This window comes from Diospyros lotus, chromosome 3, assembly GCF_014633365.1.
Source record: "Diospyros lotus cultivar Yz01 chromosome 3, ASM1463336v1, whole genome shotgun sequence".
NCBI lineage: Eukaryota > Viridiplantae > Streptophyta > Magnoliopsida > Ericales > Ebenaceae > Diospyros > Diospyros lotus.
Window position 1 is genome coordinate 182,744 of NC_068340.1, and position 19,095 is coordinate 201,838.

Below are 19,095 nucleotides of genomic sequence, written 5' to 3' on the forward strand. Positions count from 1 at the left end.
GAGTGGACCTGTGATAGAAGCTAATGACAAAATACTAATTATCATGAAGCTAGTCTATCACTGCTACTACGTGGACGAGTACTCTAATACTTGAGTATTAGTTGGTGGTCTAGTGAACCTAGAGCTATATTCTTAGATTCATTGTAAGTGAGGTCTATCAAAGATCAATAACCTTTTGAGTTGGGAGTATGGTTTCTAATTAGCTAAGACAGACTAATACAAGATAGTTTCTGTGATTCACCCCCTTGTGATTGTCCAAGAATAATCAAATAATCCAGGGCCCTGGGAACATGACTTAAGAGTGTGTGCTTCTGGGTAGCTCCCAGTGATAAGCAAGTACATTCGAGTAGTCACGGATTATTGGACTAGTGATCTAAGGATGGTAGAAATCATTTAGAGAGGTGTTAGTACATTATTCCTTTCTAAATGATGGGTGTTACGCAGAGGGGTATTTTCGTCATTACACTAGTAGGTCAAAGACATTGCATATGCAAAATTATTCGTGGGGTCAGTGTTACCATATGGTGATAGTTGGAACACTTAGAATGACAAAATATAGCTACTAGGTAGCAGGGATATTTTGGTCATTTTAGTAGCCGTGAATAATTTGTCTTTTGGTCCCCGGGGTAGCTCGATATAACTCATGTATTATTTAATACATTTGGCTTGTTGGGTGAATTACATTGAGAGAGAATTATTTTATTCAGAATGGTCCATAATTAATTGGGCTAGAATAAAATAATAGTTCATTAGTTTTTAATTAATTAATTGGGCTAACCCAATTAGAAAATTAATTAAATGGACTTGGCCCATTAGGGTTTGGCCCACTAGGGTTTTAACCCTAGGGTTCTCCCTATATATTCTCTCCTTGGTTGTTTTTCATCCAAGTCGATTTTTACTCTTCTTCACCGAAAGAGAGGCCACGAGTTCGAGTCATACTTCGGAAGATCGAAAGAGAGCCTTCAAGTTCTGATGCGAAGGAGCCGAAGGATTGCAGGACAGCCGTCGTCTCCACCACGCGAAGAAGCTCCCGCTCATCCTCCTCCTATCGCTTCATTCCGTCCAGTAATCCGTAGGAAAAGTAAGTTTCCTAGATTCTAATCAATACGAGGAAAGTTTTTTGATTAAAACGCTTCCGTTGCATGCTATGTATTCTCGAGATGATCCTTCAATTTTGTTAGAGAGAAAGTGGAGAATGGTGAAGTAGAGGTTAGGTACGTTCCTACAGCTAATCAAGTGGCTGATGTTCTTACAAAAGGACTGCCTAGAGACCGGTTTAAGTTTCTACGAGCAAGGCTTGGTTTGGTATTGTCTCCTGTACATGCTGGTTCTACAGATGCTGCTACATTCTCCACACTTGATCACTCAACTTCTATGGAGTCTGATTTGAGGGGAAGTGTTAGAGTAGTTTAAATATCATGTTCTTTCTCTCAGCTATATGTATGTTGTTCTTTGTATTTTTAGTTAGCGTCTGTTTTGTTTGTTTCTTGTTATGAGCGGTTGAGCTGTCTATTTAAAGGCAACTCATCTTCAGAATCTATGGAGGCTTGATTATTTTCCTATCAGCTGGAAATCTTTCTTTCATTCTCTCTGGTTTTATTTCTGCCCTAGCTGTTTTTTTACATTGACTATAAACAGTGTGATAAAAGTTTCAAGGTGATAATGGCAAATGGTACAATTTCACACACTAAAGGAGAAGGCTCGGTTTATCTAAATGGTTTACGGTTAAAATCAGTACTTTTTGTGCCCAACTTGAGATGTAATCTCATATCAATCAGTAAACTTACAAGGGATCAGAACTGTAAGGTGATATTTACTTCGCCTTCTTGTATATTTCAGGATCTTACTTCGGGGAAGATGATTGGTAATATTGAATAACAAGAGGGTCTATACTACATGAAAGAGGCTGTTCGCAGTTCTACCTTGATTAGGTCACATAATTCCTTGTTTTCATCTACTATCTCAGATTCTAGTATTAGGTTATGACACAATCGATTAGGCCATCCAAGCTTTCGATATTTGAAACTTTTTTATCCCCATTTACTTGTCAATAAGAGGGATGAATTTTTTCAGTGTGAGTAGTCCATTTATCAAAACAAACAAGAACCCTCATCCCATACATCCTTATAAACCAACAAAACCATTCTATCTTGTGCATAGTGATGTGTGGGGACTAACCAAAATCCCAAATCTTACTAACACTCGATGGTTTGTCACTTTTATAGATGACCATACTCGAGTGTGTTGGGTCTTCTTGTTAAAAGAAAAATCGGATGTTTATGCAGTTTTCAAGCGGTTCCATCATATGATTCTCAATATTTTTCAAACTTCTATCCATATCCTTCGTTCGGATAATGGTAAAGAATATTTTTCAGCCGAATTTGATAATTATCTAAGTGAGAAGGGCATCATACATCAAAATACATGCTCCTATACCCCTCAACAAAACAGGGTGGCCGAGAGGAAGAATTGTCACTTGCTTGAGACTATTAGAACCATTATGCTCACTAGCCAAGTTCCCTCTTCCTATTGGGGAGAGGCCATCCTCATTGCCTCCTACCTAATTAACTGACTTTCCACTCGAGTACTTGGCTTCAAAACCCCATTGAGTACTCTAATTTCTTTCTATCCATTCCTTACTCGAATGCTCAATCCCTTACCCCCTCGAGTATTTGGTTGCACTGTCTTTGTACATCATTACCTCCTCCAAATTACACCCAAAATCATTGAAATGTGTCTTCATTGGTTATTCTCCCACACAAAAGGGTTACAAGTGTTATTGTCCTAGCACTAAGAAATTTTGTGTCGTGTGATGTCTCATTTTTCGAGAATCAATTCTACTACTCTCATCCTTTACTGCAGGGGGAGCCACCAAGTGCAAAGCAAGGTGAGAGTAGTAGTGTCGGTGCTGGTTTTTTCCTGCCTGAGATAGTCCCAAATAGTACTCTTAATCATGTACCTAATCAAGGGGGAGAACAACCATCCTCAAACCTGCAAATACACCTGCCTAAGCTTTCTCTTCAGGTGTATTCACCCAGGAAGACCCTGCAATAACAAAACTAGTTATCAACCCCAATGGAGGATTTCAAAATTGAACCAAGACAGGATTACAGGTCACTACCAGATGCTGTTACAGTAGAGGGTGGACATGAAACATAGAATTTAGCCAGAATTATAGAATTTGAATGTTCCTATTGCTTGGAGGAAGGGGGTAAGATCATGTACTAAGCACCCAATCTCTAATCACTTGGTCTATTCGTGATTGTTTCCAAGTTATAGGATGTTTACAACAAAAATTGATGAAATCCAGATTCCTAGGAACATTAATGAAGCTCTTCAAAGCCCTTCTTGGAAATAGGTTGTGATGGAAGAGATGGAAGCTCTTGCAAAGAATGGTACATGGGAATTGGTGAGTTTACCTCAAAATAAAAATGTGGTAGGCAGCAAATGGGTTTTTACAATTAAATATAATTTTGATAGAAGTATTGCTTGACATAAGGCCAGGTTAGTGGCCCAAGGATTTACCCAAACTCACGGTATTGATTATGATGAAACTTTTGCACCAGTTGCAAAGCTTAATTCTATCCGTGTGTTATTGTCAATTGCAACAAATTTAGATTGGGAATTGCATCAATTAGATATAAAGAATGCATTCCTTAATGGAGATCTTGAGGAGGAGATATACATGAAGGCATCTCCTGGTTTTGAAGAAAATGGAAAGGTGTGCAGGTTGAAAAAATCAATGTATGGGCTAAAATAGTCCCCTAGAGCATGGTTTAGAAGGTTTAACTCAACCTTGAACTTGCTGGGATATAAGCAAGGGCATTCAGATCACACGTTGTTCACTAAACATGCTACAAATGGCTCAAAAACTATCCTAATTGTGTATGTTGATGATATCATTATCACAGGTGAAAACCAACAAGAAATAAAAACTCTTAAGGGCCAATTACAACAGTCATTCGAAGTCAAAGATCTTGGAAAGCTAAAAAACTTCCTAGGGATGGAGATAGCAAGGAGTAAGGAAGGTATCTATATCTCATAAAGGAAGTATATACTTGATTTACTGAAGGAAACAAGTAAGTTGGGCTGCAAACCAGTTGGCACTCCCCTGGAACCTAACTGGAAATCTAAGGAAAATAAAGCATACTCTATTGTGGATAAAGGAAGATATTAGAGGTTAGTGGGAAAATTGATCTATTTAACTCTCACACGATCGAATATCACCTATGCGGTAAGTATAGTAAGTCAATTTATGCATGCACCCACTTATAAACATCTTAATGCTGTCCATTATATCCTAAGATATTTGAAAGGAAGCCCTGGTAAGGGAATCTTGTTCAAGAAGAATGAAGATCGGGGAATTCAATGCTTTGTAGATGCTGATTGGGTAGGATCGTTGGAAGATAGTAAATCTACTTCAGGTTTTTGTACCAAGGTATGGGAAAATTTGATGACATGGAGAAGTAAGAAGCAAAGCGTAGTGGCTATAAGTAGTGCTGAGGCTGAATATAGAGCCATCGCACAAGGTATATGTGAGATCATGTGGCTGGAAAAATCGATGGAAGATCTGAGAATTCTACGCCTACAAAGCTATATTGTGATAGCAAGTCTGCTATAAGTATGGTAAATAATCCGATTCAGCATGATTGGATGAAACATGTGAGGATGGATAGACATTTCATTAAGCAAATGATCGAAGAAGGTGATATAAATCTGATATATATCCCTACAAGTATCCAAGAAGCTGATATTCTAACTAAAGCCATGAATAAACAAGGTTTCAAGCTAATTAGAGGCAAGCCGGGAATGATAGATATCTATTCGCCAGTTTGAGGGGGAGTGTTGAGCATATAATCACAAATCAAAGAAGATAAAGGGCCGAAAAAGAAGAAAGAAGAGCTGATAAAGATGCCGTTGTCAGTTCCTAAAAATTAGAAGAAGATGAAGCCTCTTCTAATCCGAAAAAATAGGAGAAAGTTTAGGAAATTTATCTCTACTTATCTGTTGTTGTGTTTGTATTTTAAATTCCTAGATTTTAGGATTTTTTTCTTCTATTTAAGTTTGTAATTTGTATCTTTGAGTGTGTGGAAATGAATCATTCTGGATTCACCCTGATTTTCTTGGAATGTTAATCTCTAAACTCTAAGGTTATTTACTTTGTTCACTCCACCTATCAATTTCACTCTCTATAAATAAGGAAAAATTCCCTCCGGTTGAGGTATGCTCAGAACTCTAATTCTACTTCACTTCTATAATTACCTCATTTTTACTTAGAGAGAGACTTACTTAAGCATTGGAGGGCTCATGTGGGAGATACCCTGCGCCCTTAATTGTTTTTTCTTCCCGAGGTCTCCCGAACACTCAAGGTTCGAGACGAACACTCACTCACAGTTATAAATTTATTGTTGTATCTAACTAACAACAATAACAAAATGGATTTAGTATAGTGAACACTGTTGTCAAGCTTCTTCGCATTACACTCTTTTAGATGTGCCATGTATGCAAAAAATTGTTTCAGTATAGAAAATACTATCCCCAAACTTCTTAGCACTACACTCCTTCAAATTTGCCATGTGCACGCTAGGAGATAATCTTTAATCTTTATTTGGATCCGATCTCTATACTTAATAGAATCTAATCAAAGGAACAAATGTACCTAACGTAAACCCATTATGTGCCAAACAGGCAAAAAAGTCCTGTTGCCATGCTGCATTAGCTAAGAAGAGGAGGTGGTCAAAAGATTCCTTTGCTCTTCAATATTTGAAACTCTTGGAGCCCTTTTCCTCATGTGACTGATTGTGAATTCTAGGTCTAGTACAGTTGTTTCCAAATGAGAAAGGGCCAGCTTAGACAAGCTTCTTTTCCTTATACTTTGGCTGGGAAGGGTGTACGGATTTTTGGTTGAAAAAATCTAACAAGGGTGGTAGCACTTATAATTAGTCATTCATTAGTGAACTAAGAAATATATCATTCTTGAGTTCTTCTTGCTCTTACGTGGAATTGGAAAACATGAAATTGTTTTGATCAGCCTCTAACATTCAATTTCATTATTTAGCAAAAGGCACTTTGTTGGACATATTATGTTGGAAATATCACAAATATATTGTGGAAATAAAATAATAGTTTACTCAAAGGAGGACTTGAGTAATAGCTGGATTGTTCTCTTAATTTTATGGCCTGAAAAATAGGAGACCAAGGGATAAAGTGATAAGGTGATTTGGAGATTGGAAAACTCCAAGAATAAAGGGTTAAGGTAGCAGAATAATTCAAAATATTTCAGCAGTTTTTTAATTATTGTTATTGTATTTTATCGTCAAAACATATTCAAATATGTTCCTAGAATATAAGAGATAATCTAGTTGTAGTGTATAAATATCTTATACTACTCAAGAATCAATTAAGCTAGTATCTACAGTTTTCTCAACTTGTTTCATTTTTCTACATATTACAATTTTGGCAAGGAGTGGCGACTCCTTGCCAAAATTATAGATAGAAATGATTGATGAAATAGAATTCATGTAACTAATCCTACATAGTGGAATACAGGCTTAATATCATGTTTGAAGAAATAAATGATTCTTCTATATTGAGTTGAGTATATGCTTTACAATATATATTGGATGAGATATACAAAAAAAAAAAAAAAAAGAAGAGGAAAGAAAGACAATATACAAAAGGGAAAGAAAGACAAAGGAAAGAAAGAAAAACAAGAAATCTCTTATTTCCTAAAATAAGAAAGAAAATTTAAAGAAGTTTCGACGGTAAAACTCTTTGATCTATTATTCGGATTGGACACACACACACACACATATATTAGAAATGGTAACTGCCCTAATGGAGACAGTTAAGACACAGGAAAAGCTATCTAACTTAGAAAAACAAATAATTGTATAATGAATCAATTAAATTGTCCCTATTATTTTGCTTAACTGTTCCTATATTTTTGCACATGGTTTTCTACACGCTCAACCTGGCCTGTAAATATGAAGTAAGCGCAGCTTGGATTTTCACATCTTCAAATTGAGTCTTCAGTAGGTAGTTTTTGGTAGATCATTGGTATGTAGGAAATCTACCTTCAATTTTTCTTTTTATGAAGTGCCTGTCTATTTATGTCACTTTGAACATGTTGAGTTGTTGTTAATATCTAGTTAGATGACTAAAATATTAGGTAACCGAGAGGTCTACTTTACAACGTTTTTGCTGTGTTTTTAGAGTCGGAATACGTCTCCTTTGTGGTATCTCAGATTTCTTGTGCCGTCTCATGGAGGATGAGATTTTCTCCGACTTTATTAGTCATGGAATTGACAAGCCATGACATTACCATATTGTGTTGTCTTCCATGTCTTGTATTTTGAATTTGTTGGATTCGGTTTAGGGGCTTCACTATTAAGATAGTCATCTTTTCCTATGCTGCTTATGAACATCATAACCGAATGTCCATTAGAACTAAGAACAACGGGAACTTGAGAGGAAAAAGTTGAGACTGCTGTGATGAAGGATTCCACTGGGGTGATAGAGGAATTTTCTAATAAAAAATGTTTTGATACCATGAAAAAGTTTGGACGGTAAAACTTCTTTATCTATTATTTAGATTAGACACCTATATATATTACAAATGGTAACTGCTCATATAGAGATAGTTAAACACAAAAATAACTATCTAACTTAGGAAAACAAATAATTGTATAATGAATCAATTGAACTGTCTCTATCATTTTGCTTAACTGTTCCTATATTTCTGCACATGGTTTTCTACAAAATCAACTTCGACATGTTTAGGAAAGGTGATATGTAGGAAAGGAGATATTTAGGAATAAATCCTAAGAAATCTCTAACAATCTTCAACACTCCCCCTTAAGTTGGTGAGTAGATATCTTCTATGCATAGCTTGCTTGTTATTTCTTGGAATGGTACAACAAGTTCTTTAGTGAGAACATCTACTAATTGTTAACATGATGGCACATATGGAGTGCTAATGGAGCCAATTTTCAAGCTTCTCCTTTATAAAGTGTCTGTTAATCTCTCTGTTGTTAGTTTGATCATATTGGACAGGATTGTGTGCAATGTTGATAACTGAATTGTTATCACAATACAATTTCACAGGCCTAATTTTTTTAATCCTCATGTCAGCTAGAATTATTTTCAGCCACAACAATTTACAAATCCCATGAGCCATAGCACTGAATTCGGTTTCAACCTTCGACCTAGCAACCATGGATTGCTTCTTGCTCCTCCGTGTCTCAAGATTACCTCCTAAGAACATGTAATAACTTATAGTAGACCTTTTATCAACAAGTGATATTGCATAGTCTGCATTTGTATAAACTTCCAGGGTAAGCTCACCACCTTTTTGGAATGACAACCCTCTCCCTGGTGTAGCTTTGAGATACTGAAGTACTTTCTAAACTGCTTGTAGATGCTCTTTCTTAAGATCATGCATAAATTGACTCAATACACTAACAGCATAAGTTATATCGAACCTTGTGTTTGATAGATAAATTAGTTTCTCAACAATTCTTTGGTAGCTCCCTTTATCCACTACATTGTCTGTTTCTTCTTTGCCTAATTCAATAGGGTCATTTGTTGATTTGCTACCAAGCTTTCTAGTCTCCTTGAGTAAATTTAGAACATATTTCCTTTGAGAAAAATAAATTCTTTGTTTGGAGTAAGCAACCTCAATACCAAGGAAATATTTCAATTTTCCCAACTCCTTAATCTCAAATTCATAAGCTAAGTAGTCTATAAGGCTCCATTTTTTAGTTTCATCATTCCCTATAACAATTATATTATCAACATAAACAAGTGGGATAGTTACCTTACCTCCCTTGGTATGTTTAATAAACAACATATGATCCCCTTGACTTTGTTTATATCCCTCTTGCATCATAACTTTTGTGAATCTCCCAAACCATGCTCTAGGTGATTGCTTCAACCCACTTTCTTTAGCTGGCACACCTTACTTTGGTTTGATTCTTCCATCAAAGCTAGGTGGAATCTCCGTAAACACTTCTTCTTCCAAGTCCTTGTGAAGATAAAACATTCTTCACATCAAATTGTTGTAAATTCCAATCAAAGTGTGTTGCTGAAGACAATAGGACCGTCACAGTATTCATCTTTGGCTACTAATGCAAAGGTTTTAAGATAATCAATTCCATATGTTTGAGTATACCCCTTTGCAACCAACCTTGCTTTGTACCTTTCAAGAGAACAATCAGCTCAATACTTCAAAGTGTAGACCCGTCTACATTCCACTGGTTTCTTGTCTATAGGCCGAGACACAATCTCCCAAGTCTGATTTTTTTCTAATGCATTCATCTCCTCTTTCATGGCTTGTGCCCATTTATTATTTCATAAAGCTTCCTAAACTGTTTTTGATATATCAATAGAATCTATAGTGGTAAGAAAACTTTTATGTTGAGGGGACAATTGGTTTAGGGACACAAAATCAGATGTGGGATGTTGATTGCATTTTTTGGTTCCTTTTCTTAACTGCAATAGGAAGATCAAGGTCAGATCGCTCACTAATAGATGAGGGAGAAGTTATTTCAGTACCTGGATTTGGTTCAGAGTCATGGATCTATCTTTGGTTCGGATTGGCTTGTAAATGCCTTGAATAAACTTTCAATTCCTTGGATGCTTGATTCAATTGTCTGCTGCTGTTCTTGAGGGACAAGTTGTGATTTCAGGTCTAGTTGGGGTGGTTTTGGTTTGAATGAATAGGATTCTAAGAGTTATTTCGTATTATGCAATTCGGGTGTGTGTGTAGGCTGTGTGAGTGCAGGTTGTTGTACTGGCGGTGCTTGACTAGTAGAAACTCATCAGGATAAATTAAAATCCACATTCACATTTTCCCTTGAAGTCTCCCCCTAAAAATGAGAGAACTGATCAGAGTAGAAGGGGTTAGTTTAAGAAAAAGTGATATCCACAGTGACAAAGATTTTTCAATTAGGGGGATGGTAGCATTTGTACCCTTTCTGATGACCAGAATAACCAATGACGACACACTTTAGGGCTCGAGGATCTAACTTAGTGCAATGTTGTTTATGAGCATGAACATACGAAGTATAACCAAATAATTTTTGTTGGAGATAAACAACTTGGACTAAATATTAGGATAAAATCGGGACAACATACCTAGAGAGCTTTGATTGCTAATAACATGAGAAGGAAGCCTATTTATCAAATAGGCCGCGGTTAAAATTGCTTCTCCCCAAAGAGGTTTATGAACATTTAATTGAAAAAGTAACGCCCTAGTAAACTCTAAGAGATGTCTTTTTGTGTTCAGCAACTCCATTTTGTTGGGAGTGTTAGCACACGAGAATTCATGAACCATTCCTTGTTTTTGATAGAAGGATAGTAGAAAGTGGTTGAAAAATTCTTTCCCATTATCAAATCCTCCTAATATTTTCCTGAGTTTTGATCATACTATGGAATATAAAAAATTTTTAGTCACATCAGAATTTTTTTCATAAGATACAACCAAGTGGTATGGGTACAATCGTTAATAAACGAAACAAACCACCTAGTACCATTGATATTAGGAGTTTTGGATGGACTGCAAAGATTAGAGTGAATTAAAGAGAAGGGTTTAGATAATCTTATTGAACTTAAAGGGAGAGATATACAGTGATGCTTTGCAAACTCTCATACATCACAATGTGAACTATTAATTGAAATGTTTTGAAAAAGTGACGGGAACATAGTTTTAAGAAGTTGAAACGAAGGATGACCAAGTCTCAAATGATGAAGCCAAATTTTGGACCTTTTTGGAGAGATGGAGGTACTGTCAGGTGAGCATGGTGGCAACTGGTTCTGTCCATCTAAGTCACCTCTAGTCCCTTCAAGATAGTACAACCCGTTCCTTTCCTTGGTATATCCAATTGTCTTTCCCATGGTCTGATCTTGAAAAACACAATGAGTATCAAAGAATTTGATTGTACAATTTAGGTCCTTGGTGATTTTGGAGATGGAGAGAAGATTGGTTGACAATTTAGGAACAGGTAGGACATTAGGTAAAGAAAGGAGGGGTAGTTTTAATGTTGCCATGAGCAGCAATTGTAATAGTTGATCCATTAGCCACGAAGATCTTTTGGTTTCCAGTAGGGGAGAGCTAATGTTCGGTCTACTCGAACTAATGGAATTGAATCGACCAAACTTATTGGTTCAGTTCGGTTCGATTTTTTTCTTGCATCGGTTTGGTTTGGAATTTTTCGCAAAAGTTCAAGTATTCAGTTTTGGTTCAGTTATTTTGGTTGGAATAATCGAACTAACTAAACTAACCATTTGGTTTTTCCATTCGGTTTTTCGGTTATTTTTGTGGTTTTTGGTTGTGTTGGTTTCTTCGGTTTTGTCTGTTTTATCAGTTGTTTAGTTTTTCAGCTTGTTTGGTCTTCAGTTGGTTTGGTTTCTTTAGTGTTTGTTGGGTTTATTTGGTCGGTTCGTTTTTTTTTTATTTTAATTTTTGTTCAATTTTTTCGGTTTTCAGTTTGTTCGGTTTTTTGGTTAAGTCAGTCGGCTCAGTTCGGTTTTTTAGCCCAGTTCGATTTTTTCAATTTTTGAACTTTAGTCAATTCGTTAACTGAATCGATCATTTACACACCCCTAGTTTCCAGGGACAGGCATATAGTTGTCAAATATATTTTGAGTAGTGAGTCATATGATGGGTAGAACCAGAGTCTATAACCCATGATTGGAAATGAAAGATGTTGGAAGATCTAGAGAATTCAAAAATGAGACACTTACCATTTTGAGCCAATAAAAATGTACCAGAAGTCTTGGTGAGGGAGTTAAGCAATCCTTTGTGGATTGTATCCATCATTGCATTCAAAATTATATGAATCTAACTCCCCTATATGCATCCAATCTATATGTTATTAGTGAATCTTGCTTGGAAATATGAATTTGAATCTAACTCGTTTCCCTCCCTTCTTTTTTGATTTATTTTATGTTGCAGACATAATTTTGCATGGACCTGTAGAGCTATTGTCTGTATTAAGAGCCTGCATCAAATCCAGGTCATTGAAACACGGAAAACTAATTCACCAGAAGGTAATCACTTTAGGCCTTCAAAACAATATTTCCCTGTGCAAAAACCTCGTGGATCTCTACTTCTCTTGTCAATTGTTCAAATATGCAAAGCTAGTTTTCCAATCCATTGAGAACCCTTTAGACATGTCTTTGTGGAATGGTCTCCTGGCTGCTTACACCAAGAACTTCATGTTCGCTGAGTCTCTTGAGCTCTTTCAGAGATTGTTACACTTCCCTCATATAAAAGCGAATAGTTATACATACCCAAGTGTTCTGAAGAGTTGTGCTGGATTGGGTAGGGGTGATTGTGGTCAAGTGCTTCACGCTGTTGTGCTCAAAAGTGGAATTTTGACAGATGTTGTGGTCAGTAGCTCTGTAGTGGGCATGTATGCCAAGTGTGATATGTTTGGCCCTGCATTGCAATTATTTAATGAAATGCCGGAAAGAGATGTGGCTTGTTGGAATACTGTAATATCCTGTTACTATCAAACTGGGCAATGTAAGAAAGCACTTGAGTTGTTTGAGAAAATGAAAGGTGTTGGTTTTCAGCCTGATTCAGTGACACTGACAACTGCCATCTCTTCATGTGCAAGGCTTTTGGATTTGGAGAAGGGGAAACAAATTCATAAGGACTTGATGAAAAATGGGTTTGTGTTAGATGGTTTTGTCAGTGCAGCCCTAATCAACATGTATGGAAAATGTGGTTGCTTAGAGATGGCTGTGGAGGTCTTTGATCAAATTCCAAATAAGAGTGTGGCTGCTTGGAATTCCATTATTTTGGGTCACAGTTTGATTGGTGACAGTAACGCATGCATTGAACTGTTTCGAAGGATGAAAGAAGAGGGGGTTAGGCCAACATCAACCACATTAAGCAGTTTACTCATGGCTTGTTCTAGATCAGCTAATCTCCAAATTGGAAAATTTATTCATGGATATATAGTAAGAAACTGTATAGAGGAGGATATCTTTGTTAACAACTCACTTCTTGATCTGTATTTCAAATGCAGAAGCACTGCTGATGCTAAAAATGTCTTCAAGAAGATGCCAAGGAGGAACGTTGTAGCTTGGAATGCCATGATTTCAGGCTATGTTTCAACAGGCTCTTACTTCGACGCTCTTCGCATCTTCACTGACATGACAGAGGCTGGGGCAAAACCAGATGCCATTACATTTATTGCTATTCTAACAGCTTGTTCGCAACTTGCTGCCTTGGAACAGGGAAAGGAGATTCACAAATCTATCACTGCAAGCAAGCTTGAATCCAATGAAATAGTCATGGGAGCTCTTCTGGACATGTATGCTAAATGTGGTGCAGTCAATGAAGCATCTCGTATTTTCGACCAGTTACCCGAGAGAGACCTCGTGTCATGGACTTCAATGATCACGGCTTACGGGACTCATGGCCGAGCTTCTGAAGCTTTGCAGCTTTTCTGTAAAATGCAACAGTCCAACATAAAACCTGACCGAGTTACCTTCCTTGCACTAATATCTGCTTGCAGCCATGCTGGTTTAGTGGATGAAGGATATTACTACTTCAATTTAATGATCAGGGACTATGGTATCAAACCCACAGTTGAGGACTACTCCTGTTTGATCGATCTTCTTGGGCGTGCTGGAAGGTTGCGTGAAGCTTATGGAATTCTTCAAAGAAGCAGTAGCATTTCTGACAATATTGACTTGTTGAGTACAATGTTTTCGGCATGTCAGTTACATGGGGAATTACAATTGGGGGAGGAAGTTGCGAAATCTCTTTTGGAGAAGGATCCTGATGACCCATCAACTTACATTGTATTAGCAAACATGTATGCTTCTGTCAAGAGATGGGAAGAGGCACGTAGAGTGAGACTAAGGATGAAGAAGCTTGGATTGAAGAAGAACCCAGGATGCAGTTGGATTGAGGTTGGCAAGCGGATTCTACCCTTCTTTGTTAAGGATAAAACACATCCAGAATCTGAACTGGTCTATGATTGCCTAGTGAGTTTGTCTGTTCACATGGAAAAGGATGAACTGGACTGGAGTCTTATTAGAGATAATGAATAGCATACACTGTCCAAAACTAGATATCCTTTTATATTTTATACCAATTTACAAGTTCATATTCTCATCCTCATTTAGTTTTTTTAAGGATTGGTTTTTTAATAGTTTATATTTTTTATGGTTATAAAAGTTTATATACTTTTTATTTTATTTATATGCACTTTACCTTTGCTTAAGATGATGGTAATCTTGATTAAGCCATCAAGCTTTTAGTTTTTTTTTTTTTTAAATTATATTAAGTTTTGTTTAGCCAAAAAATAGAAAGACAATATTACCCTTGATCTCAGTTTAACTTACTTTAACCTTGTATCTGTCTCATTACCCCAAAGACTTGATCTTTTAGGTGTCCAACATCAAAACTGGACGTGGTAGCTGGGGAATGTGCGCGGGCGCGCGGAGGGGGGGGGGGGGGGGGTGTTTAACTTCTGTCGTGAAAATTTATTTGTCCCCCCCTTGCTTCTACATTTCCTTCCACAGATCGAAGATCAAAACATAGCATAGAAAGTTTTGATTGGTATTTTTATCAAAATGTATTTTAAGTTATCTTTCTAGACGGCTAGATGGAAGCATGTAGACTGTGTCTTTTATGCGTTCTTGTCTCATACTTTGAAAATGGTTGAACAAGCAAAATTGAATTCTACCGAGCAAAAAGAATAAAAAAAAAAAAACACGAATTCTGATTAACATTTCTTTAAGTAGTATCTGTAATATGTTTGTTGTTGCATCTGTACCCTTTTTTGTGGGCTAAATTCATTTAAAACTCGTGGCAAGAGTATGGGAACCAAAATTTAAGGGACATAGGGATCTTGCTTTATTTATTTGACAAGTGTTGGTGTGATAGTAGAACTGTCCTAGGTTAGGCATGTGCAAATGGTAAAGAGGAGACTGGTGTATATTTTTATCATTCTTCTCTTGCGAACAGGGATGGGGCAAAGCTCCTATCTTTGGTAGGGAAAGCCTTGTAAGGGAAGTTTCTTTTTTTATAAATCTGTTGCCAAACCAGAGTCAATCAGGAGTATTCTTTCTCAGGTATTCTTATATGATACTGAGGATGTATGATCAATGTTATTAGGCAGTAATGTTTATGGTATCAAGGAAGGGGGCTACATAAGCAAAGAAGTATAAAGAATGTTAAGCATGGGCATGGAATTTATGAACAAGGATCCCTGTGGGCAGCAGGAAAACTGCAACCATTACCTTCACTAGAAATTAAAATTTTAAAATCTAAAGAAAGCCTAAATCCTAGTATCACAAATTAACATTTAATAATTCCCATTTCTCAAAAACTTGTCACTGCAAAGTCCAAAAATTAAAAAAAAAAAAAAAAGTGCTTAGCAGATGCCCAAACGCAAGAATAAGGAGTAAGAGAAGACCTTTGTTCTCTTCTCCAAGTTACCTGGGGAAAGCCAGAAATATGACCGTTATGACGGGGAGAATTATGAGCATAATGGTCGGGGCGTGTTCACTGTGATTGTCTAATCTGGGTCGAGTGAGGAAGAACTGGCACTTGCGATTTTGTTTTGATTGCATGGGGTGACAAGGATCCATGGGAGCCCATCGAGCTTGGCAGAACTTCTGGCAAATTTGATTGTGTAGAAGATTTTATTGTCCTCCCTAATGTTGGCCATTGCCCTCAGGTTTCTCTCTCTCTCTCTCTCTCTCTCTCTCTCTCACACACACACACACACACACACACACACAGCACGCAGTGCCTGGGTAAAGATCGCTATTTGTATTTTGCCTTCTAAGGGAACTAGGAATAGCAATACTTTTCATGTCACATTTTGTACCCTTGATTGTGGGCAAATTTAAACGCGAACATGGTTGCAGTGAACCATCACATATGCATAGAAGCTTACCATAATTTTCATGTACCCTTAATTGTGATCAAATTCAAATGTAAAAATTGTTGTGGTGAAAGATCATGTGTGCATAATAAAAGCTTACCCTCATGTTAAGTGGAAAGAAATTATTTATCAAAGTGTTTATGCTTGACGTTCTACAAATATTTTGGTGAATGATAATTTCTAAATTCTAATTGCATAATTTGTTTTCTTGTGTGAAGAATGAGGCAACTCATCTCGTCAACCAACTAATTGAATCCTTCGCTGCTCACCATGCTAAAACTCAAGCTAGTCTTTCTCCAAAGATTATGTAATTAATCACTTTCCAGGTTAGGTTTTTACTTTTTCTTGGTGCATTGAACTAATTGAAGATATGTTGGATTTGCTTGGCATCTATTGCCAATCAACCTATCCTTTTTTCTGTAGCAAGCAACCCAACCAGTAAACACGGTGTGGTTACATCACAATATATAATGTCTTTTTGTCCCATATGAATTTCAGGCCTTAGAAAGCCGCACTGGACAGTCATGTGTCATTATTTACATGATCCCCACTTCTTGTTTTCTTCCTCATATAATTATGTATAACATTGCTTCAAAATGGATGTACATGCAGGGAGGAATTCCAGGACTTACATTATATCACTTAAAGAGGCATCTTCAGGTAACTAAAAATATTTCAGGCCACCCTTGGCTATTTTCTCAACTGTCTGTTCTCTCTTTGTTTGGTGCGTTTGCATTACATTTAATTCCTAGTTGCAGTACTGGATTATTTTTTAACACTATAGTTGGTAGTTCTACCCTTTTAAACAAACCACAATTAATACTGTACATGTCTTTAAGAGGCAGAGAAAATGTCTAACCAAAAAATGTCTTCTTTTTTTTTTCCTCTTAATACTTTTTTATCTTTTTGTTGTTAATCTACAAGCACTGAGATTAAGAGCACATCTTTACTTTTCGATAGAAATACAGGCTCGGTAAGAATCTACATGGACACGTGAACGGTGGGACCAACAAAAATGGTACGTATTCAATAATGATGAGGAGTATAAATTATTTTGCAACTGTTTTGGCAACGGAATAGGAAGAGCATACCAGATTTAAGATTGATTGCAATGGCAGGGGAGAAGATGTCAGAGACAAATAATGGAACTCACACAGTGAGTCCAAGCTTTGGACCCCAAGCAAATAAGTAGGACTCCAAAACCCATTTCACCTTATTTCCGATTTATTTATCAATTCTTTTATTTCCTAACAATTGCTTCCACTGATATTTTACCAACATTTATATCTATGATCAGAAGCTTACATATAAGTGAAGCAATGCAAATGCAAATCGAAGTGCAAAGAAGACTACATGAGCAGCTTGAGGTACATAACACGGACAATTTTTCATGTATTAAATTATTGAGGGGCCTTATTACTCTTACGTACGTACTGACAAGAACTCAGAAGCTACACATCTAGACATATATACTAGTTGCCGTTTGTTGAATTACAGGTCTTAGCTGATCGAACAGGGAACAAAAGATATAAACTTGATCTTATGATGATTGCATGCATGGCAATATTTGTCATTCAGAAAAAAACTTGGTAAAAGGTTTTTGCAGTAATATTTAAATAAAATCTTATCTGATGTAAAACAGGTACAGCGACACTTGCAGCTCCGAATAGAAGCTCAAGGGAAATATCTACAGGCAGTTTTGGAGAAAGCCCAGGAGACTCTCGGAAGACAGAACCCTGGAGCTGTAGGACTGGAGGTTGCCAAGGTTCAGCTTTCCGAGTTGGTGTCAAAAGTATCCACACAATGCTTGAATTCAAAATTTTCAGGGGTGAAATCGAAAGAATTGTCAAGTTTATGCCCACAGCCAAACCTGACATCTCAGCCTACAGATTGTTCGATGGACAGTTGCTTGACCTCCTGTGAAGGCTTGCAATCGCCAAGAGAACAAGATATGCACAATAGTGGAATGGGATTAATAGCTTTTAATGCCTGTGCAACTTTTGAGAAAAAGGAGGCTGACAAGGAGCCTAGACTACGGCAGACTGAACATAGATGGTGCACTGAAGACCTGATCAAGGAAAACAAAAAACTTGTTTCCTCAGTGAACATAAACACAGAAAGATCCATGCTCTCTATAGAAATGGACTCTGTTAGGCAGACTATTATGACATGATATAGATGCATGTATGCTGTGATAATGTTGGTTTTGACGTAGAGCAAAAACAGAACACAAAGGTTGGAAGAGCTGATTTCTTTTGATTCAAAACCATACTTATAGAGATTACATCCAAGATTTTTAAACACATTACCAACTCTACCAATTCCTCTATGCAGACATGCAGCTTAAATTAAACTCATTCACTCATTTTACAAAAAAATAAGTTTAGATTAAGCTTCACAATTTGTCAAAAATATCTAGATACATCTAGTTTAATCAAAAAGATTTTTTTTTTCAGTGACAGCAAGCTCATCACAGCACCATCACTCCTCGTTGGCAAGTTTATTGCTAACTCTAAGCATTGATCTTAGCTGTTCAAATCTGATCCTTGGTAGTGCCTTGGTCGATAAATTAGATCAACTTCTTTCTCCTTTTCTGCTTCTCTTATGAAATGATAATTGATTTTTATATGCTTGATTTTTTCATGAAAGACTGAATTCTTAGCAATTGCAACTCCTGACTTGTTATCACAATAAATCTCGATAGAGTTCTTCTGTTCTTGCTTCAAGTCAGCCAATAACTTTCTTAACCAAATAGCTTGATTTATTGCTGCTGCATCTGCAATATACTCAGTTTCGGCTGTAGATTGCGCCACAGTATCTTGCTTTCTCGAGCTCCAACTGAACACACCCGAACCAATTAGGAATACGAAACTAGATGTGCTCTTCATATATTCATTTGAGCCTGCCAGTTACTATCAGTGTAGCCAATCAGTTTTAATTCCAAAGCTTTTCTGAACCAAACTCCATGATCTTCAGTTGCTTTCACATACCTCAACAGCTTTTTGTAGCTCTTAAATGCACCTCACTTGGTGTTGACATGAATCTAGATAATAAGCTTGCTGCAAACATAATATCTGGCCTTGTTGCCGTTAAATACAACAAACAATCTATCATACTCTTATAGATTCCCTCATCAATTTTTTTAGCTCCATATTCTTTAAGTAATTTTTCATTTATTACC

The 19,095-nt window shown here is 36.8% G+C and overlaps 2 protein-coding genes across 3 annotated transcripts in view; both read left to right on the forward strand.

The window, feature by feature from the left end:
* The window catches only part of LOC127797369 (pentatricopeptide repeat-containing protein At5g27110), a 48,942-nt gene extending 34,725 nt beyond the window's left edge, over positions 1–14,217 (forward strand). For both annotated transcript variants that reach the window (XM_052330213.1, XM_052330212.1), the window contains one exon: positions 11,957–14,217. In XM_052330213.1, the coding sequence (XP_052186173.1) occupies positions 11,957–14,070 (2,114 nt within the window). In that variant the 3' untranslated portion in view covers positions 14,071–14,217. The remainder of the gene's footprint in view (positions 1–11,956) is intronic.
* Positions 14,218–16,520: 2,303 nt separating this feature from the next.
* On the forward strand, positions 16,521–18,219 carry LOC127798318 (myb-related protein 2-like). The gene is made up of 5 exons (XM_052331811.1): positions 16,521–16,574; positions 16,875–16,932; positions 17,033–17,102; positions 17,212–17,281; positions 17,557–18,219. Exons 1-5 carry the CDS (start codon positions 16,521–16,523, stop codon positions 18,085–18,087), a joined length of 783 nt encoding a protein of 260 aa, XP_052187771.1. The 3' UTR covers positions 18,088–18,219.
* The last annotated feature ends 876 nt before the right edge of the window (positions 18,220–19,095 follow it).